At 48.5% G+C, this 26700-nt stretch overlaps 2 protein-coding genes across 2 annotated transcripts in view; one reads left to right on the top strand and one right to left on the bottom strand.

The window, feature by feature from the left end:
- The window catches only part of LOC144506785 (coiled-coil domain-containing protein 170-like), a 74499-nt gene extending 68254 nt beyond the window's left edge, over nucleotides 1-6245 (bottom strand). Inside the window, exons 1-2 of the mRNA XM_078233144.1 lie at nucleotides 6175-6245; nucleotides 75-147 (exon numbers count right to left, since the gene is read on the bottom strand). Coding sequence (XP_078089270.1) covers nucleotides 75-147; nucleotides 6175-6245 — 144 coding nt within the window. The remainder of the gene's footprint in view (nucleotides 1-74; nucleotides 148-6174) is intronic.
- mthfd1b (methylenetetrahydrofolate dehydrogenase (NADP+ dependent) 1b) overlaps nucleotides 1-26700 on the top strand; it is a 70399-nt gene that overhangs the window by 120 nt on the left and 43579 nt on the right. The window contains exons 2-6 of the mRNA XM_078234522.1: nucleotides 18632-18716; nucleotides 19989-20048; nucleotides 21975-22028; nucleotides 22723-22859; nucleotides 24246-24346. Coding sequence (XP_078090648.1) covers nucleotides 18632-18716; nucleotides 19989-20048; nucleotides 21975-22028; nucleotides 22723-22859; nucleotides 24246-24346 — 437 coding nt within the window. The remainder of the gene's footprint in view (nucleotides 1-18631; nucleotides 18717-19988; nucleotides 20049-21974; nucleotides 22029-22722; nucleotides 22860-24245; nucleotides 24347-26700) is intronic.

The raw sequence follows: 26700 nt of genomic DNA, 5'->3' as shown, positions 1-26700 counted from the left end.
AGGGAGCAGGGGTTCAGCCTGACAGCAGCTGAGCCAGCCCCAGCACTGTCACTGCGCTGAATCCAGACTTTTACCTCAGCGGCACGGTCCAGGTGTTCCTGCTGGATCTGCGCTTCCTCCTCCCCGCCGCGTGGGGCGCTCTGCGGCCTCGCGCACACGGAGCGCGTGACCCTCTGTCAGGAGGCCCGGCCCCGCCCTTCGCCTCTGGGCATGCGCATCAGCTTGGTTACGAGTGTGAAGTTGCATTTAGATAGCGCCTTTCTCATCCTCAGGCAAGCGCTTTGCAGCAGCCAATAAATTGTATTGGAAATTCTGCTGCTTCAGTGTTGTCCCAAACTGCACAGCAAGATCCACACAGGCAGCGAGATGATGTGTTTTTGCTGCTGATGATAAGGGGGATCTGCTGAACCTGGAGAGGGGATCCAATGATCCGGGGGGGGGGGTGGGGTGATATAATGATCTGGGGGGGTGGGGTGATCTAATGATCCGGGGGGGGGGGGCGGGGGTGATCTAATGATCCGGGGGGGGGGGCGGGGGTGATCTAATGATCCGGGGGGGGGGGGCGGGGGTGATCTAATGATCCGGGGGGGGGGGGGGGGGGCGGGGGTGATCTAATGATCCGGGGGGGGGGGGCGGGGGTGATCTAATGATCCGGGGGGGGGGGGTGATCTAATGATCCGGGGGGGGGCAGGGGTGATCTAATGATCCGGGGGGGGGGGGGCGGGGGTGATCTAATGATCCGGGGGGGGGGGGCGGGGGTGATCTAATGATCCGGGGGGGGGGGGTGATCTAATGATCCGGGGGGGGGGCAGGGGTGATCTAATGATCCGGGGGGGGAGGGGGGATGATCTAATGATCCGGGGGGGGGGGAGCATCCAATGATCCGGGGGGCCGGGTGGGGTGGGGGTGGGTGGGGGGTGATCCAATGATCCGGGGGGGGGGGGGATCCAATGATCCGGGGGGGGGGGGGATCCAATGATCCGGGGGGGGGGGGGATCCAATGATCCCGGGGGTTGGGTGGGGGGGATCCAATGATCCCGGGGGTTGGGTGGGGGGGATCCAATGATCCCGGGGGTTGGGTGGGGGGGATCCAATGATCCCGGGGGTTGGGTGGGGGGGATCCCAATGATCCCGGGGGGGTGGGGGGTGATCCAATGATCCCGGGGGGGTGGGGGGTGATCCAATGATCCCGGGGGGGTGGGGGGTGATCCAATGATCCCGGGGGGGTGGGGGGTGATCCAATGATCCCGGGGGGGTGGGGGGTGATCCAATGCTCCCAGGGGCGTGGGGGGTGATCCAATGCTCCCAGGGGCGTGGGGGGTGATCCAATGATCCCGGGGGGGGGGGGGGATCCAATGATCCCGGGGGGGGGGGGGAATCCAATGATCCCGGGGGTTGGGTGGGGGGGATCCCAATGATCCCGGGGGGGTGGGGGGTGATCCAATGATCCCAGGGGCGTGGGGGGTGATCTAATGATCCCGGGGGGGATCCAATGATCCCGGGGGGAGGGGAGCAGGGGGGATCCAATAAGGTTAAATCTCACAGGACCCAGGGTGAAATAGCCAATTGGATACAAAATTGGTTTGATGACAGAAAGACAGAGTGTGGTTGTAGAGGGGTGTTTTTCAAACTGGAGGCCTGTGACCAGTGGTGTGCCTCAGGGATTAGTGCTGGGTCCACTGTTATTTGTCCTTTGTATTAATGATTTGGATGAGAATTTAGGAGGCATCGTTAGTGAGTTTACAGATGACACCAAGATTGGTGGCATAGTGGACAGTGAAGAAGGTTATCTTGGATTGCAACGGGATCTTGATCAATTGGGCCAGTGGGCTGACGAATGGCAGATGGAGTTTAATTTGGATAAGTGTGAGGTGATGCATTTTGGTAGATCGAACCAGGGCAGGACTTACTCAGTTAATGGTGGGGAGAGTTACAGAACAAAGAGATCTAGGTTCACAGCTCCTTGGTAGTGGAGTCACAGGTGGGCAGAGTGATGAAGAAGGCATTCGGTATGCTTGGTTTCGTTGGTCAGAATATTGAATACAGGAGTTGGGACGTCTTGTTGAAGTTGTACAAGACATTGGTAAGGCCACACTTGGAATACAGTTCTGGTCACCCTATTATTAGAAAGGATATTATTAAACTAGAAAGAGTGCAGAAAAGATTTACTAGGATGCTACCGGGACTTGATGGTTTGAGTTATAAGGAGAGGCTGGATAGACTGGGACTTTTTCCACTGGGGCGTAGGAGGCTGAGGGGTGATCTTATAGAGGTCTATAAAATAATGAGGGTCATAGGTCAGCTAAATAGTCAATATCTTTTCCCAAAGGTAGAGGAGTCTAAAACTAGAGGGCACAGGTTTAAGGTGAGAAGGGAGAAATACAAAAGGGTCCAGAGGGACAATTTTTTCACACAGAATGGTGAGTGCCTGGAACAAGCTGCCAGAGGCAGTAGCGGGGGCGGGTACAATTTTGTCTTTTAAAAAGCAGTTAGATAGTTACATGGGTAAGATGGGTATAGAGGGATATGGGCCAAACGCGGGTAAATGGGACTAGCTTAGTGATTTTAAAAGAAAAAGGGCGGCATGGACAAGTTGGGCTGAAGGGCCTGTAAACCTCTATGACTAAGATAGAGGGAAGCCATTAGGAGAGAGACAATGGTGGGAAACACTTGACATAGGCATGGTTGAGTCAACCTGGAACACTGCTAGCCATATGACCAGTGGAGTGAGGAGGCAGAATGGATGGTGGAGGCAGTCATTGGTTGTCAAGTTGGAGATTATCACAGGTAATGGAGAAATGGATCACGGCACAGAGCGGGAACTCAGCTGTAGCCAAATTATCACTGAAGGATAGTCACACAGTCAGCAGTAATGCAGGGAGATAAGGGAGACAGAGTTACAGCAGCAATGATTTACATTCTTATAGAGCCATTACAGTAAAACATCACAATGTATTTCACAGGAGTGATTATCAAACAAAATCTCGCAGCATCTTTGGGAAGGTGGCCAAAGGCTGGGTCAGGGCAGTGGATTGTAAGAAGCATCTTAAAGGAGAGAGAGTTGGAGAGAATGGCAGAGCTCTGGGCCCAGGTTGCTGGCTTTAACTCGAATTTAAAATCAAAATACTGCAGATGCTGGAAATCTGAAATAAAAAGATTAATATGACCTCGAGATATTCACTCTGTTTCTCTCTCCCCAGATGCTGCCTGACCTGCTGAGTTTTTCCGGAATTTTCTGTTTTTATTATAGCTGAATTTATTTTTGTGGAGAAACAGGGTGGGATTTACCACCCAACCCGCTGCGTGTCTCATGGTGGCGAGAGTGGCTGCCATTGGCTGGCGGTGGGATCTGGTCCCACCATTATCAACGGGGTTCCCCGGGGGGGTGCACCGTAGGCGGGACCGGAAGGTCCCTCTGGAGTGAACGGCCAAAAAGTTCCAACCAGAGTTTGTAGTCCTGAGAAGTTTAGGAATTTCAGAGTAACATTTGAGCGAAGATTCTGTGCTCAGTGATGGAAGCAGAGAGCAGGCCTGGCTCGCAGCAGGACAGTGGGCGCAAGGGACAGAAATCTCACAGCTGCACGTGGGGATAACATGCAGTCACGATTTAAGCCAGGTGAATTTAAAAGGTTTGGGAGAGAAAGGGCAACTGGATCGCAAAAGATAAAAGCAAATTACTGCGGATGCTGGAATCTGAAACCGACAGAGAAAATGCTGGAAAATCTCAGCAGGCCTGTAAGGAGTGAAAAGAGCTGATGTTTCGAGTTCAGATGACCCTTTGACACAGTGTGAAGCGTCAGCTCTTTTCCCTCCTCACAGATGCTGCCAGACCTGCTGAGATTTTCCAGCATTTTCTCTTTTGGATTCGCAAAGGAGCTGGCCAGGGAACTGCCAGAGTAGGTGCCACCTTTTTAATGCAGGATTTTCTATTAAGAGGCTGCGAGGTGCATATCTGGTGAGCCTCCCTTCGACGCCAATCAGCACCTTCACACTGAGACGTGTAAGCCCCATTCTCTGAAGCATCTTACATTTTGTTCACTGTGGTACAGGCACGCTCTGAAACCATGGCCAAGTCACATTAACCAAGGTTAATTACAGGGAGGGACTACGCAAACCAGCGTTGTATTCTTTGGAACTTGGAAGGTTAAGGGTGATTTGATCAAGATATTGAGGGGAACAAATAGGGGAGAGAGAGAGAAACTCCTTCTGCTGTTTGGGAATTCAAGGAGCAAGGAATTATAGACTTAAAAATTCGAGGCAGCCCTTTCAGGAGTGAAATTAATAAACAGTCGTAGACACAAAAGGTGGGAGAAATTTATCTTTGAATTGATGCTGTATCAATTGTTAATTAAAAAATGAGTGATAGATTTTTGTTAACCTTTTGATTTTATTTGATTTGATTTATTATTGTCACATGTATTAACATAGTGAAAAGTATTGTTTCTTGCGCGCTATACAGACAAAGCATACCGTTCATAGAGAAGGAAACGAGACAGTACAGAATGTAGTGTTACAGTCGTAGCTAGGGTGTAGATAAAGATCAAATTAATGCAAGGTAGGTCCATTCAAAAGTCTGACAGCAGCAGGGAAGAAGCTGTTCTTGAGTCGATTGGTATGTGACCTCAGACTTTTGTAGCTTTTTGCCTGACGGAAGAAGTTGGAAGAGAGAATGTGCGGGGTGCATGGTAAACCAAAGGTATTAATGGATATGGGGAAAGGTGGACATGTGGAGATTGGTGGCAAATCAGTCACAATCTCATTGACTGGTGAAATAGACTCAAGAACTTCCTTTCGTTCCCATACAGAGTACAGAGGAGGTTTACCAGGATGTTGCCTGGTATGGAGAGGCTTAGTTATGAGGAGAGATTGGGTAAACTGCAGTTGTTCTCCCTGGAAAGACGGAGGATGAGGGGAGACTTAATAGAGGTGTATAAAATTATGAAAGGCATAGATAGGGTGAACGGTGGGAAGCTTTTCCCCAGGTCGGTGGTGACGTTCACGAGGGGTCATAGGTTCAAGGTGAAGGGGGGGAGGTTTAACACAGATATCAGAAGGACATATTTTACACAGAGGGTGGTGGGGGCCTGGAATGCGCTGCCAGGCAAGGTGGTGGGGGCGGACACACTGGGAACGTTTAAGACTTATCTAGACAGCCATATGAATGGAGTGGGAATGGAGGGATACAAAAGAATGGTCTAGTTTGGACCAGGGAGCGGCGCGGGCTTGGAGGGCCGAAGGGCCTGTTCCTGTGCTGTTTTGTTCTTTGTTCATATTCCTGAGTCAGCCGCTCCTGATTGCTTTGTGCCTCTGTGGAATGCCGAGGATGTTTTCCTGCATTCTCTGAACTTAATGAGCAATGTTGTGTATGGCACCAGGAGGAACCTGGCTGTTCTTTCGCACTCTGGGATTTTTGCCATCTAGTTCGATAGGCCTCTGTTTAACCTCTCTGAAAGGCAGTGCCGTTTCCACCTCCTGCACTCTGTCTATATCGGGCAAGTGACCCTGAACTTTTGCTATTACCGTACCACAAGCATCAGTTAAACCATATTAAACATACTGGCTCTTTCAGACAGTTCAGAGTAAGCCTCTATCTTCCTGTGCCTGTTACGGTGCACCCTACAACAGAAACTTTGCAATTAGCAAGGGCTGGGTTGGTTGCATTATTTTAAAGCAATTCTGTTGTGTGAAACTAAGACTGTGTCATTGGTTAGAAATGAACTCCCAGGCCAAACTCACCGATGCCTTAGATCCAAGAACTATTAGTCCAACAAATATCAAAGCTTCTGTTCCCTGATGAGATGTTGGACATGATGTGGAGATGCCGGCGTTGGACTGGGGTAAACACACTAAGAAGTCTCAACACCAGGTTAAAGTCCAACAGGTTTATTTGGTAGCAAAAGCCAAATAAACCTGTTGGACTTTAACCTGGTGTTGTGAGACTTCTTACTGAGATGTTGGACCCCAGCCAACCTCCCGGATGGATGGAAAAGATCTCATGGCACCATTTTGAAGGGGAAAACCCTCTCATTGAGCCCCGGTTAATATTTCTGCTTCTTTCAAAATCACTCGAACAGATTTCTCACGTTGCTGTTTGTGGGATCTTGCTGTGCATCAATTGGCAGCTGCATTTCCTACATTAGAACCATGATGGTATTTCAAAAGTGATTCACTGACCTTAAAGCACTTTTGGGAGCCTGAAGGACACGAAAGGTGCTGTCGATACACTCTGGGCCCGATTTTACCATTTACATTCTAAGTGCTGAATCTGGGCGTAATGCAGATCCGACTTGGAAACCTGCTTTCAGGCGCCCCCCATACGCACTCAGCCTGAAAATAACATCTCCAGTCCCATTTGCACTGTGGGCGGGGCTTAGCACGGCTGAAACGATCGGAACTCTGAACTGCGCATGCGCAGTTAGAAAAACATTTGGAAAAGCGCGCCCATGTCAGATCGCTCCTGGGCCGCAGAAAGCGGAGAGAGCGGCCCGGGATCAAAATGCGGGAGCGATGGCCCCCACAGACATCACTGTCCCCCTTATCCACCACCCCCACTACCCACACACATCACTGTCCTCCTTATCCACACCCCACACATATCACTGTCCCCCTTATCTGGGTGTTCTGGGAATGGTCAAATTTTTATAAAAAGTTACTGACCTGAGGAGTTGTCCTCATTGTTCAGCCAGAGTGAGACAGAGAGGGGAGATTTATTGCAGGAGTGCTGGGGTAAGAGATCTACTTTTAAAATACTTTTAATTTAAAAATAATACTTTTAATTTAGTTTAAATTACTTTTTCACGGGTGTTTTTAAAAAAAAAAAGACTTTGAACTCTAACCCAGAAGTAGGCCGCTGGGTGTTCTGGGAAGAGTCAAATTTTTCTTCCGCGCGCGGGAGGTATATAAGTAGGCCGCTCTATCCAGCGGGCAGCGGAGTGAGCAGGGAGCAGAGTGAGAGCTGAAGGGCTTTGGCTCATCGGCTTCGGCATAAACAGGCAGAGGCTGGGTAGGTTTAGATCGTTTTTCCTGTGTCATTGGAAGAAAGGGGGAATTATGAGTGTGAGGCCAGTTTGTTGTTCTCAGTGTCGGATGTGGGAGGTCCTGGAGTCAGCTAGCCTCCCAGACGTCCATATCTGCACCAGGTGCGTCGAGCTGCAGCTCCTAAGGGATCACGTTAGGGAACTGGAACTGCAGCTTGATGACCTTCGTCTGGTTACGGTGAATGAGGAGGTGATAAGTAGGAGTTGCAGGCAGGTGGTCACACCAGGACCACGGGAGGCAGACAAGTGGGTCATGGTTAGGAAGGGGAAGGGGAAAGGTCAGGTACTGGAAAGTACCCCAGTGGCTGTGCCCCTTAAAAGTAAGTACTCCTGTTTGAGTGCTGTTGGGGGGAGCAGCCTACCTGGGGGAAGCAACAGTGGCCGTGCCTCCGGCGCAGAGTCCGGCCCGGCAGCTCAGAAGGGGAGGGAAAGGGAGGATGAGCAAACTGACCACAGCACCAAGGTACAGGGAGCCGTCCAAGTGGGGGGAGAAACAAGAAATGTAGTAGAAATTGGGGATAGTACACTTTTGGATGCTGTTGGGGGGACGACTTAGCAGGGGTAAACCATGGTGTACAGGTCACTGGCTCAGAGTCTGTCCTTGTGGCTCAGAAGGGAAGGGGGGAGAGGAGTAGAGGATTAGTCATTGGGGACTCCATAGTTAAAGGGACGGATAGGAGATTCTGCGGGAACGAGAGAGACTCGCGGTCGGTCTGTTGCCTCCCAGGGGCCAGAGTCCACGATGTCTCGGATCGTGTTTTCGAAATCCTTAAGGGGGAGGGGGACCAGCCCCAAGTTGTGGTTCACATAGGCACCCAAGACATAGGTAGGAAAAGGGATGGGGATGTAAGACAGAAATTCAGGGAGTTAGGGTGGAAGCTTAGGGCTAGAACAAACAAAGTTGTTATCTCTGGTTTGTTACCCGTGCCATGTGATAGTGAGGAGAGGAATAGGGAGAGATCGCAATTGAACACGTGGTTACAGGGATGGTGCAAGAGGGAGGGTTTCAGATACCTGGATAATTGGGGCTCTTTCTGGGGTAGGTGGACCTCTACAAACAGGATGGTCTACACCTGAACCAGAGGGGTACCAATATCTTGGGGGGGAAATTTGCTAATGCTCTTCGGGAGGGTTTAAACTAATTCAGCAGGGGGGTGGGTACCTGAATTGTAGCTCCGGTGTACAGGAGGTTGAGAGTAGTGAGGTCATGGATGAGGTTTCAGAGTCGCAGGAGTGTACAGGAAGGTGGTTTGAAGTGTGTCCACTTCAATGCCAGGAGCATCCGGAATAAGGTGGGTGAGCTTGCAGCATGGGTTGGTACCTGGGATTTCGATGTTGTGGCCATTTTGGAAACATGGATAGAGCAGGGACAGGAATGGTTGTTGCAGGTTCCAGAGTTTAGATGTTTCAGTAAGTGCAGGGAAGGTGGTAAAAGAGGGGGAGGTGTGGCATTGTTAGTCAAGGACAGTATTACAGTGACAGAAAGGACGTTTGATGAGGACTCGTCTACTGAGGTAGTATGGGCTGAGGTTAGAAGCAGGAAAGGAGAGGTCACCCTGTTGGGAGTTTTCTATAGGCCTCCGAAAAGTTCCAGAGATGTAGAGGAAAGGATTGCAAAGATGATTCTGGATAGGAGCGAAAGTAACAGGGTAGCTGTTCTGGGGGACTTTAACTTTGCAAATATTGATTGGAAAAGCTATAGTTCGAGTACTTTAGATGGGTCAGTTTTTGTCCAATGTGTGCAGGAGGGTTTCCTGACGCAGTATGTAGATAGACCAATAAGAGGCGAGGCCACATTGGATTTGGTACTGGGTAATGAACCAGACCAGGTGTTAGATTTGGAGGTAGGGGAGCACTGTGGTGATAGTGACCACAATTCAGTTACGTTTAATTTAGCGATGGAAAGGAATAGGTATATACCGAAGGGCAAGAGTTATAGCTGGGGGAAAGGAAATTATGATGCAATTAGGAGAGATTTAGGATGCATAGATTGGGGAAGGAAACTGCAGGGCATGGACACAATTGAAATGTGGAGCTTGTTCAAGGAACAGCTACTGGGTGTCCTTGATAAGTATGTACCTGTCAGGCAGGGAGGAAATGGTCGCGTGAGGGAACCGTGGTTTACTAAAGAAGTTGAATCTCTTGTGAAGAGGAAGAAGGAGACTTATGTTAAGATGAGACGTGAAAGCTCATTTAGGGCACTTGAGAGTTACAAGTTAGCCAGGAAGAACCTAAAGAAAGAGTTAAGAAGAGCCAGGAGGGGACAACAAAGAACAGCACAGGAAACAGGCCCTTCGGCCCTCCAAGCCTGTGCCGCTCCTTGGTCCAACTAGACCAATCGTTTGTATCCCTCCATTCCCAGGCTGCTCATGTGACTATCCAGGTAAGTCTTAAACGATGTCAGCGTGCCTGCCTCCACCACCCTACTTGGCAGCGCATTCCAGGCCCCCACCACCCTCTGTGTAAAAAACATCCCTCTGATATCTGAGTTATACTTCGCCCCTCTCACCTTGAGCCCGTGACCCCTCGTGATCGTCACCTCCGACCTGGGAAAAAGCTTCCCACTGTTCACCCTATCCCCTTCACAATCTTGTACACCTCTATTAGATCTCTCCTCATTCTCCGTCTTTCCAGGGACATGAGAAGTCTTTGGCAGGTAGGATCAAGGAAAACCCTAAAGCTTTCTATAGGTATGTCAGGAGTAAAAGAATGACTAGGGTAAGATTAGGGCCAGTCAAGGACAGTAGTGGGAAGTTGTGCGTGGAGTCTGAAGAGATAGGAGAGGCACTAAATGAATATTATTCGTCGGTATTCACACAGGAGAGGGACAGTGTTGTCACGGGGCGTACCGAGATGCAGGCTATTGGACTGGACGGGATTGAGGTTCATAAGGAGGAGGTGTTAGCAATTCTGGAAAGGGTAAAAATAGATAAGTCCCCTGGGCCGGATGGGATTTATCCTAGGATTCTCTGGGAGGCTAGAGAGGAGATTGCAGAGCCTTTGGCTTTGATCTTTGTGTCGTCATTGTCTACAGGAACAGTGCCAGAAGACTGGAGGATAGCAAATGTTGTCCCCTTGTTCAAGAAGGGGAGTAGGGACAACCCTGGTAATTATAGACCGGTGAGCCTTACTTCTGTTGTGGACAAAGTTTTGGAAAGAATTACAAGAGATAGGGGCGGCACGGTAGCACAGTGGTTAGCACTGCTGCTTCACAGCTCCAGGGTCCCGGGTTCGATTCCTGGCTCAGGTCACTGTCTGTGTGGAGTTTGCACATTCTCCTCGTGTCTGCGTGGGTTTCCTCCGGGTGCTCCGGTTTCCTCCCACAGTCCAAAGATGTGCGGGTTAGGTTGATTGGCCAGGTTAAAAAATTGCCCCTTAGAGTCCTGGGATGTGTAGGTTAGAGGGATTAGCGGGTAAAATGTGGGGGGGTGGGGCCTGGGTGGGATTGTGGTCGGTGCAGACTCGATGGGCCGAATGGCCTCCTTCTGCACTGTAGGGTTTCTATGATTTCTTTCCTGTGCTGTACTGATTTATAATCACCTAGAAAGGAATAATTTGATTAGGGATAGTCAGCACGGTTTTGTGAAAGGTAGGTCGTGCCTCACAAACGTTATTGAGTTCTTTGAGAAGGTGACCAAAGAGGTGGATGAGGGTAAAGCGGTTGATGTGGTTTATATGGATTTCGGCAAAGCGTTTGATAAGGTTCCCCATGGTAAGCCTTTGCAGAAAATACGGACACATGGGATTGAGGGCGATTTAGTGGTTTGGATCAGGAATTGGCTAGCTGTAAGAAGGCAAAGGGTGGTGGTTGATGGGAAATATTCATCCTGGAGTTCAGTTACTAGTGGTCTACCACAAGGATCTGTTTTGGGGCCACTGCTGTTTGTCATTTTTATTAATGACCTGGATGAGGGCGTAGAAGGATGGATTAGTAAATTTGCGGATGACACTAAAGTCGGTGGAGTTGTAGACAGTGCGGAGGGAAGTGGCAGGTTACAGAGGGACATAGATAAGCTGCAGAGCTGGGCTGAGAAGTGGAAAATGGAGTTTAATGCGGAAAAGTGTGAGGTGATTCACTTTGGAAGGAGTAACAGAAATAGAGTACTTGGCTAATGGTAAGATACTTGGTAGTGTGGATGAACAGAGGGATCTGGGTGTCCATGTGCATAGATCCCTGAAAGTCGGCACCCAGGTTGATAGGGTTGTTAAGAAGGCGTATGGTGTGTTAGCTTTTATTGGTAGAGGGATTGAGTTTCGGAGCCAGGAGGTTATGCTGCAACTGTACAAAACTCTGGTGCAGCCGCACTTGGAGTATTCCGTTCAGTTCTGGTCGCCACATTATAGGAAAGATGTGGAAGCGTTGGAAATGGTGCAGAGGAGATTTACCAGGATGTTGCCTGGTATGGTGGGAAGATTGTATGAGGAAAGGCTGAGGGACTTGAGGTTGTTTTCGTTAGAGAGAAGAAGGTTAAGAGGTGACTTAATAGAGGCATACAAGATGATCAGAGGATTAGATAGGGTGGATAGTGAGAGCCTTTTTCCTCGGATGATGATGGCTAACACGAGGGGACATAGCTTTAAATTGAGGGGGGAGAGATATAGGACAGATGTTAGAGGTAGGTTCTTTACTCGGAGAGTAGTAAGGGCGTGGAATGCCTTGCCTGCAGCAGTAGTGGACTCACCAACATTACAAGCATTCAAATGGTTATTGGATAAACATATGTATGATATTGGAATAGTGTAGGTTAGATGGGCTTTAGATGGGTTTCACTGGTCGACACAACATCGAGGGCCGAAGGGCCTGTACTGCGCTGTAATGTTCTATGTTCTTATCCACTACCCCCACACATCACTGTCCCTTTACCCCCCCACTACCCACAGACATCACTGTCCCCCTTACCCACTCCCCACTACCCAGACCGATTGCCACCCCTGCCCCCCCTCCAACCGATCGCCCGCAGAGTGGCAGTGGACCCCTCCCCCCACCAGAGATCCATCTGATGCCCACCAGTGAGCAATTGGGCCTCCCTCCTCCCCTTCCCCACCCCAGACAATGATCTGGCCTCGCTTCTCCCCCACCCGCCCCAAGAGAATGGTTTGGCCTCACTCGCCCCCCGCAGAGGAACATTTGACCAGCCTCCTCCTCCCTCCCCACCAGACAACGATCAGCACCCCGCCCCCCCACCAGAGATACATCTGACCTGCCTCCTCCTCTTCCCCCCCCCCCCCCCCCCAACCAGACAACGAACTGGCCTCACTCCCCTCCCTCCCACCAACTAGAGAATGATTTCCCCTCACCCCCCCACCACTGATCTGAGTGAGGGAGCAGTTGGAAGCACTGAACGCACCCCTTCAGCAGCTGGAGCGCCCGATTCAGACTTTTATTCAGCAGGTCCATTACGGCGCGGTTCCAGATTGACGAACGCGGTGGTAAAAAGGGAAATGCTGATGAAGTTGGGCGGGCAGTTCATTAATTCAATTTAAATGCATGCAAATGCGTGTTAATGACCTCACACCCAACTTTACCACGTTTTCACTCTGTGTATACCGAGTTGGAATGTGCTGAGTCAGCGGAAGCAGTTCTCGATGAGGGCTCCGGGATGACTCTGTTTCAATGTGTAACCAGCACTCTGAATCCAGCTGTGACACACAAAGAATGAGCTGGGTGAGGTGTCGAGAGAAACACAGAGCTGTGCACCTCTAAAATGTCCATGCCTTAGAGAGGAGAGGATGAAAGGGTCGTGAATGTAGCCCAATCCATCACGCAAACCAGCCTCCCATCCATTGACTCTGTCTACACTTCCCGCTGCCTCGGCAAAGCAGCCAGCATAATCAAGGACCCCACTCACCCCGGACATTCTCTCTTCCACTTTCTGCCTTCGGGAAAAAGATACAAAAGTCTGAGGTCACGTACCAACCAACTCGAGAACAGCTTCTTCCCTGCTGCTGTCATAGACCTTTGAATGGACTTGCCTTGCATTAAGTTGATCTTTTTCTACGTCCTAGCTCTGACTGTAACACTACATTCTGCACTCTCTCCTTTACTTCTCTATGAACGGTATGCTTTGTATAGCGCGCAAGAAACAATACTTTTCACTATCTTAATAGACGTGACAATAACAAATCAAATCAATTCCATCTGCTTATCAAATCAATCTGCTTTCGCAGAGCCTGGACTCTGAAATTAGCTTTCTTCTCTTTATCATTTCAATTATCTGGTTCTAGTGTTGATTTTCTATGCCCTGCTGAGTTGTATTTTTTTAACAGTTGGGGGTATTGTGTTTTGAAGATTACTGAGTTGTTTTACTTTTAGCTGTCAGTCTGGTTGTTTTTCTCCAAACTGCCATGTTTACTCTGAATTAGGCAACTTGCCTTTCACACTGGTCCGTTCGTTCACCTCAGGGAACAGACCAGCAAGAGGAGAGTGTCCATGTCTATCTGAAATACTTCACTCGGCCTGGCACTGCTCCTTCAGCCTGGCAGGTTCAATCTTTCAAAACTACTACCACCCTAACCCACAAACCTCATTCAACCCTTTGACTGGTCTGTTCATGTTCCACTAAGTACAGGACCCCAAAAAACTGATCAGTGCAAGAGGCTGCAAGGATATTGTAGAAAATATAGAGGACTACAGCAAAAGAAAGAGAGAAAGGGTATTCAAATAGCACCCTTGACAGTCTAAACACCAGTGCAATGTTAACATCTACCTGTAACCAGAGGAGATGCTCAAAGCCCCTCACTGCAGACACGGGTTTCGGATGCTGCTTGATGTTTTAAGGTGGGCTGGGTGTGAGGGGAGTGCGGTGATAGTAATCCTGTGTTAACACTGCTCTGGTCAGTACCAGTGAGGGACTGTGCAAATTTAAATACCAGGACTCTGTTCACTGTGAGTCAATCCTGCAAAGAGATGTTGAGAGAAGCCGAAAGCAGCATTTTTATTGAGCTGTCGGCTGTTTGGTCTTTTTCTTGTGACTTTGAGGATTTGGTTATTGCTTACACCTTGTTTAAACTCCCCTGACTTGTGCTCAAATAAGTTTGGTGTGACTTTGCTTGAGAGAGTCCCCAATTCTCCTGCAGACCGTGTGTGTGTATGTCTCTCTCTTTCTCTCTGTGCCTTTGTGTGTGTGTGTTTGTGTTTGCCTGTGTGTGTTGATTACAGGAGGGCTACAGTGTAAATCTCTTGCTTTGAAAGAATGTGGGAGACGTCTGTAAAGATCATGATTCACCTTTCTTTGACGTTTACACAAGTCATGTTAGTGCAGTGGGTGCTTGGCTACGGGGTGAATACAAGTCACAGAGTTTGACAGCACAGAAAGAAGCCCTTCGGCCCATCATGTTTGTTCAGGCCATCAAACACCTATCAATTCCAATCCCATTTTCCAGCACTTGCTCTGTAGCCTTGTATACTGTGGTATTTCAAGTGCTCATCTAAGCACTTCTTAAATGTTGTGAGGGTTCCCGTCTCTAGCACCCTTTCAGGCAGAGTTCCAGATTCCCACCACCCTCTGGGAGAAAAAGTTTTAGGAACTTAGGAATTAGAAGCAGAAGTAGGCAAATTCAGCTCTTCAAGCTCATCATGGCTGATCTCTCCCTGGTCTCAAATCCACCGCCCCACCTGTTCCCCATATCCCTTTAACCCACTTTTTAAAATCAGAAATATATCTATCATCTCACTCGGTTCGTTCTCACTGGAACAATGGAGGTTGAGGAGCGACCTGATCGAAGTCTACTAGAGGGGCATGGACAGAGTGGATAGTCAGAAGCTTTTTCCCAGGGTGGAAGAGTCAATTACGAGGAGGCACAGGTTTAAGGTGCGAGGGGCAAGGTTTAAAGGAGATGTACGAGGCAAGTTTTTTTGCACAGAAGGTGGTGGGTGCCTGGAACTCGTTGCCGGGAGAGATAGTGGAAGCAGATACAACAGTGACTTTTAAGGGGCGTCTTGACAAATACATGAATAGGATGGGAACAGAGGGATATGGTCCCTGGAAGGGTAGGGGGTTTTAGTTCAGTTGGGCAGCATGGTTGGTGCAGGCTTGGAGGGCTGAAGGGCCTGTTCCTGTGCTGTAATTTTCTTTGTTCTAGTTCTTTGTATCTCCTTGAAACCGTTTAATGATTCAGACTGCGCCGCACTATGGGCAGCAAATTCCACAAATTCCTCACATCTCCTATAAACCGCCTGTCCCTTAACTGAAATCTATGCCCCCTGGTTATTGACCCCTCTGCTAAGCGGAAAAGTTTCTCATCCAGGGAACGTATGAATGAATAGCATTGGTCAGTCAAAATTTGCTGGAGCACTGGTCACACGGAGTTGCTCCAAGCTGAAATTATAATGGCCGGTCAGAGCGCCCACGGATTATTAAAAGGGTGATCTTGAGTTGGTCAGTGGTGTGAAGGGAGATTGGGAGCAGACGATAACTTCAGAGAGACTTTGAGAGGCAAACCCCTATGGTTGGGGTGGGAGGGGGGGAGGGTGCTCCACACAGTCCAATCCTTGTTTTCCTGAAATTTAATTCTAAAATTGTCACATGATTCTTCTAGAATTACAGAAGCAAATTTAATTATAAATTTATGTTCAGCTCACAAGTGTAGTCACGTTTTCTGTTCATTTCATTTCAAATTGCTCATTTTAAAAATCCTTCATCTTTTTCCTGCTGGAAAGGCCCTGGTCACCACACAGCCTTTTATTAACCTCCTGGTTCTGTCCTTGCTCCTCTGGAAGAGGATGACTCTTGCTGGGTTGCAGCTCTGGGCCAGTTCATCCACAGGAGAAAAAGTAAAGTTTATTTATTAGTCACAAGTAAGGCTTACATTAACACTGCAATGAAGTTACTGTGAAATTCTCCTAGTGGCCACAGTCGGGCGCCTGTTCGGGTCAATGCACCCTAACCAACACGTCTTTCAGAATGTGGGAGGAAACCGGAGGAAACCCACGCAGACACGGGGAGAATGTGCAGACTCTGTGCAGACTCTGCACAGACGGTGACCCAAGCCCGGGAATTGAACCCGGGTCTCTGACGCTGTGAAGCAGCAACGCTAACCACCGTGTCACAGAGCAGCCGCTGTCTGAGATCACTCAGCGTGGCATTAGTAATCAAACCCCTGCATCTCTCCGGAGCCGATTGCTGACAGGCTGCTGAGTGGAAAGGTGGACATGTACCTTTAATAAAAAGAAATACTTGCATTGACATAGCGCCTTTCACAACCTCAGGACATCCTAAATATGTAATAAGTATTTTCAAAGCACAGTCACTGTTGTAGGAAACACGACTGTTAATTCCACACAGCAAGACCCAAAGCCAGCAATGTGACAACGAGCAGATATAGAGAGATATATATTGCCCAGGTTTCTGGGGTTACCTCCCTGCTCCTTTCAATCCTGCACCCTGATCTTTTACATGAAAGGCAGAGGGCAGGTAGAGCCTCAGTTTAACATCTCACCTGAAAGATGGTACCAACGACCATACAACGCTCCCTGGGCCCCCCTCACCCCCGCGCTCCCTGCACGCGCACACACACACACACCCCCCCCGCGCTCCCTGCACACACACACACCCACACACCCCGCACTCCCTCGGAGTCGCACTGTGAATGTTAGCCTTAGTTTTTAGTGTTTGGAATTCTGGTGAAAGGGAGAATAACTTTTCCAGCTGTTGCTAAGTGTCGGAATCGACATTTCTGAACACCTACATAACAAGACACCCTATATCAGACTCCTATTTATTGACGACAGCTCAGCCTTCAACATTATTATTCCCACGAAACTCATCTCCAAACTCCGTGGCCTGGGCCTCGGCACTTCCATCCAGATCCTGAACTTCCTAACTCACAGACTACAATCAGTAAGGATAGGCAACAACACCTCCTCCACGATCATCCTCAACACCGGTGCCCCACAAGGCCGTGTCCTCAGCCCCCTACTATACTCCTTATACACCTATGACTGTGTGGCCAAATTCCCTTCCAATTCAATCTTCAAGTTTGCTGACGACACCACTGTAGTGGGTCTGATCTCAAACAACAATGAGACAGTATAGGAATGAGATAGAGAATCTGGTGAACTCGTGCGGCAACAATAATCTCTCCCTCAATGTCAACAAAACGAAGGAGATTGTCATTGTCTTCAGGAAGTGTAGTGGAGAACATGCCCCTGTCTAAATCAATGGGGATGAAGTAGAAAGGGTTGAGAGCTTCAAGCTTTTAGGTGTCCAGATCACCAACAACCTATCCTGGCCCCCCCATGCCGACATGATAGTTAAAAAATCCCACCAACGGCTCTACTTTCTCAGAAGACTAAGGAAATTTGGCATGTCAGCTACGACTCTCACCAACTTCTACAGATGCACCATAAAAAGCATTCTTTCTGGTTGTATCACAGCTTGGTATGGCTCCTGCTCTGCCCAAGACCGCAAGAAACTACAAAAGGTTGTGAATGTAGCCCAATCCATCACGCAAACCAGTCTCCTATCCATTGACTCTGTCTACACTTCCCGCTGCCTCAGAAAAGCAGCCAGCACACACCACTGCTCTCTTTAGGTCATGAAAGTCTCCCCTTCCTGTTTCCCTTTTCCTCTTTTCCATCTGAAATGCCCTGGAGGAGATCGTAGAATCCCTACAGTGCAAAATGAAGCCATTTGGCCCATTGAGCCTGCACCAATCAATCCTACCCAGCCCCTATCCCCAGAACCCCTGCATTTACCCTAGTTAGTCCCCCTGTCACTAAGGGCCAATTTAGCACGGCCAATTCACCTAAACTGCACATCTTTGGACTGTGGGAGGAAACTGGAGCACCCGGAGGAATCCACGCAGACACAGGGAGAACATGCAGATTCTACACAGAGAGTGACTTGAGGCCAGGAATCGAACCTGGGTCCCTGGCGCTGTGAGGCAGCAGTGCTAGCCACTGTGCCGCCCTAAGATGTTTATTTTATTACTAGTCTGTTAAAGTTCAACCCATCGGTGCAGTTGTAATGGAGGAATTTGGACCTATTCCTGGCTGGGTGGCCTTGGCTACAAAAACTTCATTAAAAGTCATAAAGTAATCCTGAACTGTACAGGCTTCTAACTTGGAAAGAAGTTTTCCTTGTGTTCGAATCAATGGCGTAATAGACTACTGAAGGATTTGTGTGGGAGGGGAGTGGGGGCACAGGGGAGAGGAACACATCTGAAAATTGTTACTGAATTCACAGGCAATGACCAAACAAACAAGTAAATGTTATCACTGTTCCAACAATCTCCCCGGTTCAGTATACGCAGGTCTACAAGCTGAATATTGGCACGTTTCGCCATTCTAATCCTGGTGTTATTCCCTGCGTTTGCCTTGGAAATGCACCGGGGAACTGGCTCGCTGTCTCTTGCTGCCTATCTCCGCCAGCACTGTAGGCTGCCTGACATGCTTTCCTACCCAGTAAACCCGCTGAAGAATCTGGGTATAGTGAGGACAGTAGCCAGTGTTGTGTCCGGAGCTAAAACCTCAGCGTAAGAACTGCAATGTTCAGCCAAGCATTTTGTTTTGCTGTGAGTCCTGTCTGAAAGGTCGAGTGTTTAACCCCCCACCCCCAGTGAGCAAGTAGTGACCATCATCTTCCTCCCCACAGACAAGTCCGGCAACGTCTGAAGAATGAAGTGATTCAGATGAAGGAGCAGGTTCCTGATTTCCGACCCGGGCTGGCCATTCTGCAGGCGAGTATCAAGTCTCGATTACTTGGAGGAGAACCGGTTTGAGTCTCATCCATCTGACTATCCAGATGTGAATTGAATTGGTTTTGTGGGTACGGCAGAATGCGGTGAATTTGCCAGTCAGCTTTCCGAGATCTCCCGGGAAACTCCAAACAGTTACTAACACGTCAGTAAAACTTCACCTGAGGGCAAATCTCCTGGACCAGGAGTGTGTTAGTGAGTGAGGAAGCAGCTGTGATTAAACACACACACAGTCAACTCCGCACTGAGAATCAGCATGGCTGGCTGGGGATGTGTTGCTGTGATATTGAAACTGAGCTCACTATCCGAGCAGTGAGTTGAGCTGCCGTACTCGCCATCAGGCAGTGTGGGGGTGATTCATACTGCCAAAGACACCTTTTTGATGTTACCTGCCAGTATTAACGGCCTCGGGTCACTGTCTGTGTGGAGTCTGCACGTTCTCCCTGTGTCTGCATGGGTTTCCTCCGGGTGCTCCGGTTTCCTCCCACAGTCCAGAGATGTGCTGGTTAGGTGGATTGGCCATGCTAAATTGACCCCAAGTGTCAGGGGGATTAGCAGGGTAAATGTGAGGGATTCTGGGGATAGGGCCTGGGTGGGATTGTGGTCGGTACAGACTCGATGGGCCGAATGGCCTCATTTTGCACTGTAGGGATTCTCTGACTAACTTGACGCAGCCCCATTTTAAATAGAGCAGTCGGAGATTAACCATTGGTTCTCGGTGAAGGGGGCTGTGCCAGGCCGGTGAGGTGGGACTGTGCCAGGCCGGTGAGGTGGGACTCCGCCTTTACCGTCTCCTTTGCTTGTGTATGGGCAGCAGAGCTGGTGGGTTTGCCTCTTGCGGTGTGATGTTTAAACATTAGGTGAGATTTATCTTTGTGAATTGTGGAGATACATTCTGAGGGCTCCCACTCGCTGCACCAAACAATTCCAGCTCCGATGCAGTAAAACTGCTTGAAAATCAACCCGAGACTCCAAATCTGAGGCTGTAATAAGAACAGACACGGGAAGTTTCATCGCGTTAATCTGTCCTTGGTTTGAATCCAGGTCCTGATCGTGTTGGGCTGGTGGCAACATTGAATTTCATCACCAGGCTCTTCAGAATGTGTTTATACAACTTCTGATTCACATCTTTCTCCCTCTCAATACCTTCCCCCTCCTCTCCCCCATCTCCACATCCCTCCCCACTCCTTTTGCTGCCCCCCCCAACCCCCCCCCCCCCCCAAACCCCGGCACTTTCTCCTCTTCCTTCTCCAGGTCGGAGACCGAGATGATTCGAACCTGTACATCAGTATGAAGCTTAAAGCTGCAGCTGAGGTAGGAACCTGCATTCACTCTGTTACACAAACCGTCTGTAATTACAGTGTTGTGGCTGTTTATTGGAACCAATGTCAACAATCTTTCCCTGCGTGTAGGAATCTCTGGGTCTGGCCTCCACATAATCCAATTCCCTCTCCTGCTATCCAAAGCAGAGATGTAATAATAAATGTGTATACAAATCTTGTGTAGACCACACTTAGGGCTCTGTTCTGGTCTCGATATTGTAAAAAGGACATCGAGAAACTGGAGAAAGTTCCAAAAGATGACTGACACCAGAGTCGAGAGGTTATGCCCGTTGGGAAAGATTGAAGAGGCTGGGACTCTTTACTCAGAGCCAAACTGAGAAGTGGCTGAATAAACTAGGAGAGTGTTCAATTGTGTTAATGTGAAGCGGGGATGCCTATTTACAGGGGAACCCAAAGCCACAGCTCAAAGTTTAGTCATTAATAAATCTACTCCGAGAAACCCAGAGTGATTTAGGATGGGAAATTTGCGACCTCAAGTGTTTGATGGAGGTAGTGGTGATGTCACTGGACTAGTAATCCAGAGGCCCAGGGAACACAGGTTCAAATCCCACCACAGCTGATAGAATTTGAATTAAATTAGTAAATCTGGAATATAAAGCTAGTCTTAGTAATGGTGACCATGAAACTATCATCGATTGTCATAAAAACAACTGGTTCACTAAAGTCCTTTTAGGGAAGGAAATCTGCCGTCCTTACCTGGTCTGGCCTACATGTGACTCCAGACCCACAGCAATGTGGTTGACTCTTAAATGCCCTCTGAAATGGTCTAGCAAGCCACCCAGTTCAAGGGCAATTAAGGATGAAAATAAATGCTGGCCCAGCCAGCGACACCCTCGTCCCATGAAAGAACAAAGAAAAAAAATTGAGGTGAATCGTACAGGTGTATTTAAGGAAAGGTTTAAGAATAAAGACTAAGGGGTGAGCCATTCAAAGAACAAAGAAAATTACAGCTCAGGAACAGGCCCTACGGCCCTCCAAACCTACACCGACCATGCTGCCCGACTGAACTAAAACCCCCTACCCTTCCGGGGACCATATCCCTCTATTCCCATCCTATTCATGTATTTGTCCAGACGCCCCTTAAAACTCACTATCGTATCCGCTTCCACTACCTCCCGGTTCCAGGCACCCCCCACCCTCTGTCAGGACTGAGATGAAGAAGAACTTCTTCACTCAGAGAGTTGTGAACCTGTGGAATTCTCTATCACAGAAAGCTGTTGGGGGCGGTTTGTTAGATATGTTCAAGAGGGAGCTGGACGTGGCCCTTGTGGCTAAAGGGATCAAGGGGTATGGTGAGAAAGTGGGAGTGGGATACCGAGCGTGCACGATCAGCCATGATCATATTGAATGGTGGAGCAGGCTCGAAGGGCCGAATGGCCTCCTCCTGCACCTATTTTCTATGTTTCTATGTCTGTGTTTCTAAAGCTGGATAAATCCGTACAGGAGAAAGGAATGGATGGTTATATTGACAGGGATGGGAAGAGGCTTTTGTGCCATTTTTGTGATGTTGATTTGCTGTAATCTGAATGCTACAACTCAGCTGGTGGGTCGGGGGTAAGTGACAGAAAAGCAGCCAGTGACTGCCTCTCTTACCCTTCCCCCAGCCCCTGCTCAGTGTTTAGTCGAAAGCTGAGCTTGGCTAGTGACCATCAGGCTTTGAGAGCAGCAGCCAGGCTGTGTTTGAGAGCAGCAGCCAGGCTGTGTTTGAGAGCAGCAGCCAGGCTGTGTTTGAGAGCAGCAGCCAGGCTGTGTTTGAGAGCAGCAGCCAGGCTGTGTTGCTGTGTGAAGCCAGTGTGTTGAGATAACACTGTGCAGCGTTTTGAGTTTGATCATCAGTAAAATTTCACTGTTCTGTCTTTCAGTTTGTTCTCCTGTTGATATCTGTTTCTCCCTGTAGATTGGGATGAACGCCAACCATGTGAAGCTGCCAAAAACTGCCACTGAAGATGAGGCAAGAATAACTCCTACTATTTCCCCGACAGATGTTTCTCTTCCCACACCCTGAAAGCTCTGACTCTCGCTGCGATAGAGGGTTCTCAGCCTTGACCCTTTCCCTCCACTGCATGTTTTATAAGTGTCCCCTCCCTGTGTGTGAATCCAGATGTTGAACGTCAGCAGAATGTTGAAGCTGGGAGTCCTGGTTCCATTCTCACTCTCCAACTATAGATTCTCAAACAGCAACTGGACCCAGATTTGCTTTAACCCCTCCTTATTCAGAAGGCCACAGAACTAGCTGCACCTCAGTGAAGATCAGCTAAGTCAATGCAAACTCTGGCACCTTTATTGTTATGTTTGTTCCCCAAACTGAAAAGGTAATTCTGTACAGAAGTCACTGCAAGGTCACATTACCAAACAGTTTCACTTTGTCTTCTTCAACTCAGACTGTAAGGCTGGAATTTTACCGGCACACCCACCCCATAATCGGGGCGGGCGAGGCTCGCAGAACGGCATTCTCTGTTGGCCTCGGGTGGGATCTTATGAGCCGCGGGCGAGGTGGTAAATTTCCAGCATAACTGTCTGCTCCTGTTCGGGTTTATTTGGGAACCCATGGGACAGTGATCCCATTCGGAGTGTTTTCCAGATGTTTTGCTGTGTTGGCTGGATTTGGGTCATCTCGCTAATTGTCCTGTTGTTGATGTGTGCAGGTGCTGAGTAACATCACTCACATTAATGAGGATCCCACTGTGCATGGACTCATTGTTCAGCTCCCACTGGACTCCATTAACCCCATTGACGTTGAAAAAGTAACAAATGCCGTTGCCCCCGAGAAGGATGTCGATGGGTAAGGATGGAGTGGTTTTGTACTCGAGCTTGTGGGCTTTCCAGTGAGGGTCAGTGTACAGTGATCCAAGAGTAGACTCCGGGAGCCCAGGATCATGTCCCAGCAACCAGAGTATATCACCTTGAGCCAGACTGGGGATTGAAACAGGATCTCTCTGGGTTCTATGTCCGACTGGATGGTGTAGGTCCCGTCTGACTCAATCAACAAAAAGGAAGTGAAGTCCCAGTTTGTTGGTTGGAGTGGGGATTGGGAAAGTATTTCTCATCCAAAACACTCCCTATTCCTAAGTGCTTGCAAGAATCCAGGTTCTTTGTAATAAGACCTTCAGTGCTTATCAGCTGCATGATAATAGAGAAAAGAAAGATATATATTTCATCACCCAACTGTGTCTCAAAGTGCTATACAGCCAATGAAATACTTTACTGAAGTGTAGTCACTGTTGTAATGTAGGAAACGCAGTAACCAATCTGCACACAGTAAGATCCCACAGTCTGCAGCACGATGATGACCAGATCATCCGTGTGTTTTCATGATATTGATTGAGGGATAAACGTGACTCAGAATTCAGGATGGGATCAATTCTGTCCACCCAAGCAGCGAGGGCCGTGACTGGGGTCTGGGCTGCTGGTTTTGGTGGAATGCTGTGGGTCAGCTCTTGGTCCAGACGAACATTACTGATAGCAGAGCAGAGACAGGCCACTTCCTGGTATCTGAACTGAGAATGCCCCTGGTGAGGCTGGCGTTTATTGGCCATTCCCTAGTTGTGTTGAGAAGCGACACTGGGGGAGGCGATGGCCTAGTGGTATTATCACTAGGCTATTAATCCAGAATCTCAGCTAATGTTCTGGGGATCCGGGTTCGAATCCCACCACGGCAGATGGTGGAATTTGAATTTTTTTAAAATCTGGAATTAAAAATCTACTGATGACCATGAAACCATTGCCGATTGTTGGAAAAACCCATCTGGGTCACTAATGTCCTTTAGGGAAGGAAATCTGCCGTCCTTACCCGGTCTGGCCTACATGTGACTCCAGAGCCACAGCAATGTGGTTGACTCTCAACTGCCCTCGGGCAACCAGAGATGGGCAATAAATACTGGCCAGCCAGCGACGCCCATGTCCCACAAATGATTAAAAAATCTCCACAGATTAATATATTTGGAAGAAGAGAAAGGGTGGGCGAGAGGACATGAACTGTGATCAGCCACTCGACTGTGTTATTGAGAACTCCAAACTGTCTCATCAGGGTTAGATGCTGCAGATTGTGAGTGTGATCGTACAGCAGATGTTTACTGAGGTGTTTTTTCCAGTATCTGATGGACTGGATTCACAGTGGATGATGCAGTGGTTGTTGTTTAAACACCATATTGACTATTGTTCTTTGTAGATTAACCAGCATTAACGCAGGGAAGCTGGCTCGCGGAGACCTGGGAGATTGCTTCATACCCTGTACTCCCAATGGCTGCCTGGAGCTGATTAAACAGACAGGTAGGAACAGCACGACAGAAATGGCCACAAGGCTCCTTGAGCCTGCTCTGACATCCACACAGATCACGGAATAATCTTTATATCCAACTTTCCCACCTGGTCCCAGATCCCTTGATTCCAACATGTCCAAAAATCTGTTGACCTCAGTCCCAAATATATTCAACACCTGATGAGCGACAGCACTCTGGAATAAAGAATTCCAAAGACAAGACATTTCTCCTTAAACCAAAAGAGAAAATGCTGGAAAATCTCAGCAGGTCTGGCAGCATCTGTAAGGAGAGAAAAGAACTGACGTTTCGAATCCAGACGACCCTTTGTCAAAACATTTCTTCTTATCTCCATCCTAAATGGCTGACCCTTTATTCTGAGTTTGTCACCCCAGTTCCACATTCCATGTTGGTGTTTATGCTCCACTCGATCAACATGAACCTCTATTTCCTTCGCTCTGATATGCTGGTCTGGCCTTCCCTCAAATGCATCAGTTCCAGCATCATCCTTTCACTTTCTTTTGCGCTTTCCCCGGTGCCTCTGCACAATTTTTTCTAATACGGAGACCAGAAGCGTTCACTGGGAACTTTTAATGAAATTGGGGCAACCCAGTGGCTCCTGATTATTTATTAAGAAAAGGCTTCGGGCTCGTTATCTCTCAGCTCAGATCGTGGCCTCCACTCCACCTTCCCCCTGCCTCCGGAACCCTTGATTCTCACGTTGATCAAAAGCCGAACTCAGCCTCGAATGGTTTCAGTGATCCAGCCTCCACTGCTCTCTGGGGAAGTGTATTCCTCAGACTAATGACCCTCCTCATCTCTGTCTTAAATGGAAGGCCATTTGTTTTGAAACTGTGCCCGCAAGCTCTGGACTCCCCAACAAGGGGACACATCCTCCAACATCCACCCTATCGAACACCTTCACGGATAGCTCCCACAGACTGAAGAATTCATGCAAATCTCTCTCATAAGCTGTTCAGACTCTGGGTCAATTAAACATTTTTAAACAGCGTATTAACAAAATTTATTTAATCAAGGGCCTCGAGGGTTACAAGGTGGTTTTGGAAATGAGAGTTACCAATCAGCCATGATCTAATTTAAATGGTAAAACAGACCCCCTGGCTAACCAGTGTCTTGCTGTTCCTACACTCCCAATACTGGGTGATTTGTGTGTGGACCATTCAAACCTGGGGTGAATTACCCCAGCCCAATCCTAACCTTGCCTTTTGTCCACCTGAGTACTTTGTAGCAAAGGCCATTGGCAATGGTGACTTTAGTTGGTTATTATACTTCCTCAACCCTTATTAAATCTGAGCCTAAAATAATAACAGGTAAATATTTAGTGTTGGCAAGATTACAATTCAAAACACACAAGACATTGGATGTGTCAAAGTGTCTCATACCCAATGAAATAAGACAAAGAAACAGAGGATAGGAGCAGGAGGAGGCCATTTGGCCCCTTTAGCCTGCTCTGCTATTCATCACGATCATGGCTGATCGTCCAACTCAATAGCCTAATCCTGCTTTCTCCCCATAACCTTTGATCCCACTCGCTCCAAGTGCTATATCCAGCTGCCTCTTGAATACATTCAATGTTTTGGCATCAACTACTTCCTGTGGTAATGAATTCCACAGGCTCACCACTCTTTGTGTGAAGAAATGTCTCCTCATCTCCGTCCTAAATAGTCTACCCTGAATCCTCAGACTGTGACCCCTCGTTCTGGACTCCCCCACCATTGGGAACATCCTTCCTGCATCTACCCAGTCTAGTTCTGTTAGAATTTTATAAGTCTCTATGAGATCCCCCCTCATTTGTCTGAACTCCAGTGAAAACAATCCTAACCTAGTCAATCTCTCCTCGTGCATCAGTCCCGCCATCCCCGGAATCAGCCTGGAAAACCTTCGCTGCACTCCCTCGAGAGCAAGAACATCCTTCCTCAGAAAAGGAGACCAAAACTGCATATAATATTCTAGAACATGTTACACTGCTGGGAAAATACTTTCCTAATAAACTGGTAAAACTGCAGATCTGATATTCGAACACATTAAACATGCAAACATACGAATTAGGAGCAGGAGTTTTGGGCAATAAATGCTGGCCAGCCAACGATGCCCATGTCCCACGAATGAATAAAAAGGAAGTCAACCCCTCAGGCCGGCTCCACCATCCAATAAAATCCTGGCTGATCTGATTGTTACCTCAACCCCGCACTGCCACCTACCCTGATAACCTTTCACCCTCTTGCCATTCAAGGCTGTATTTAGCTCTGCCTTTAAAAATATTCAAAGACCCTGCTTCCACTGCCCTTTGAGGGGGAGAGTTCCAGAGACTCGCCACCCTCTGAGAAAAAACATTCCTCATTATCT

The sequence above is a fragment of the Mustelus asterias genome, chromosome 18, assembly GCF_964213995.1.
Source record: "Mustelus asterias chromosome 18, sMusAst1.hap1.1, whole genome shotgun sequence".
NCBI classification, from domain to species: domain Eukaryota; kingdom Metazoa; phylum Chordata; class Chondrichthyes; order Carcharhiniformes; family Triakidae; genus Mustelus; species Mustelus asterias.
This window is presented reverse-complemented; position numbering and strand designations above follow the sequence as displayed.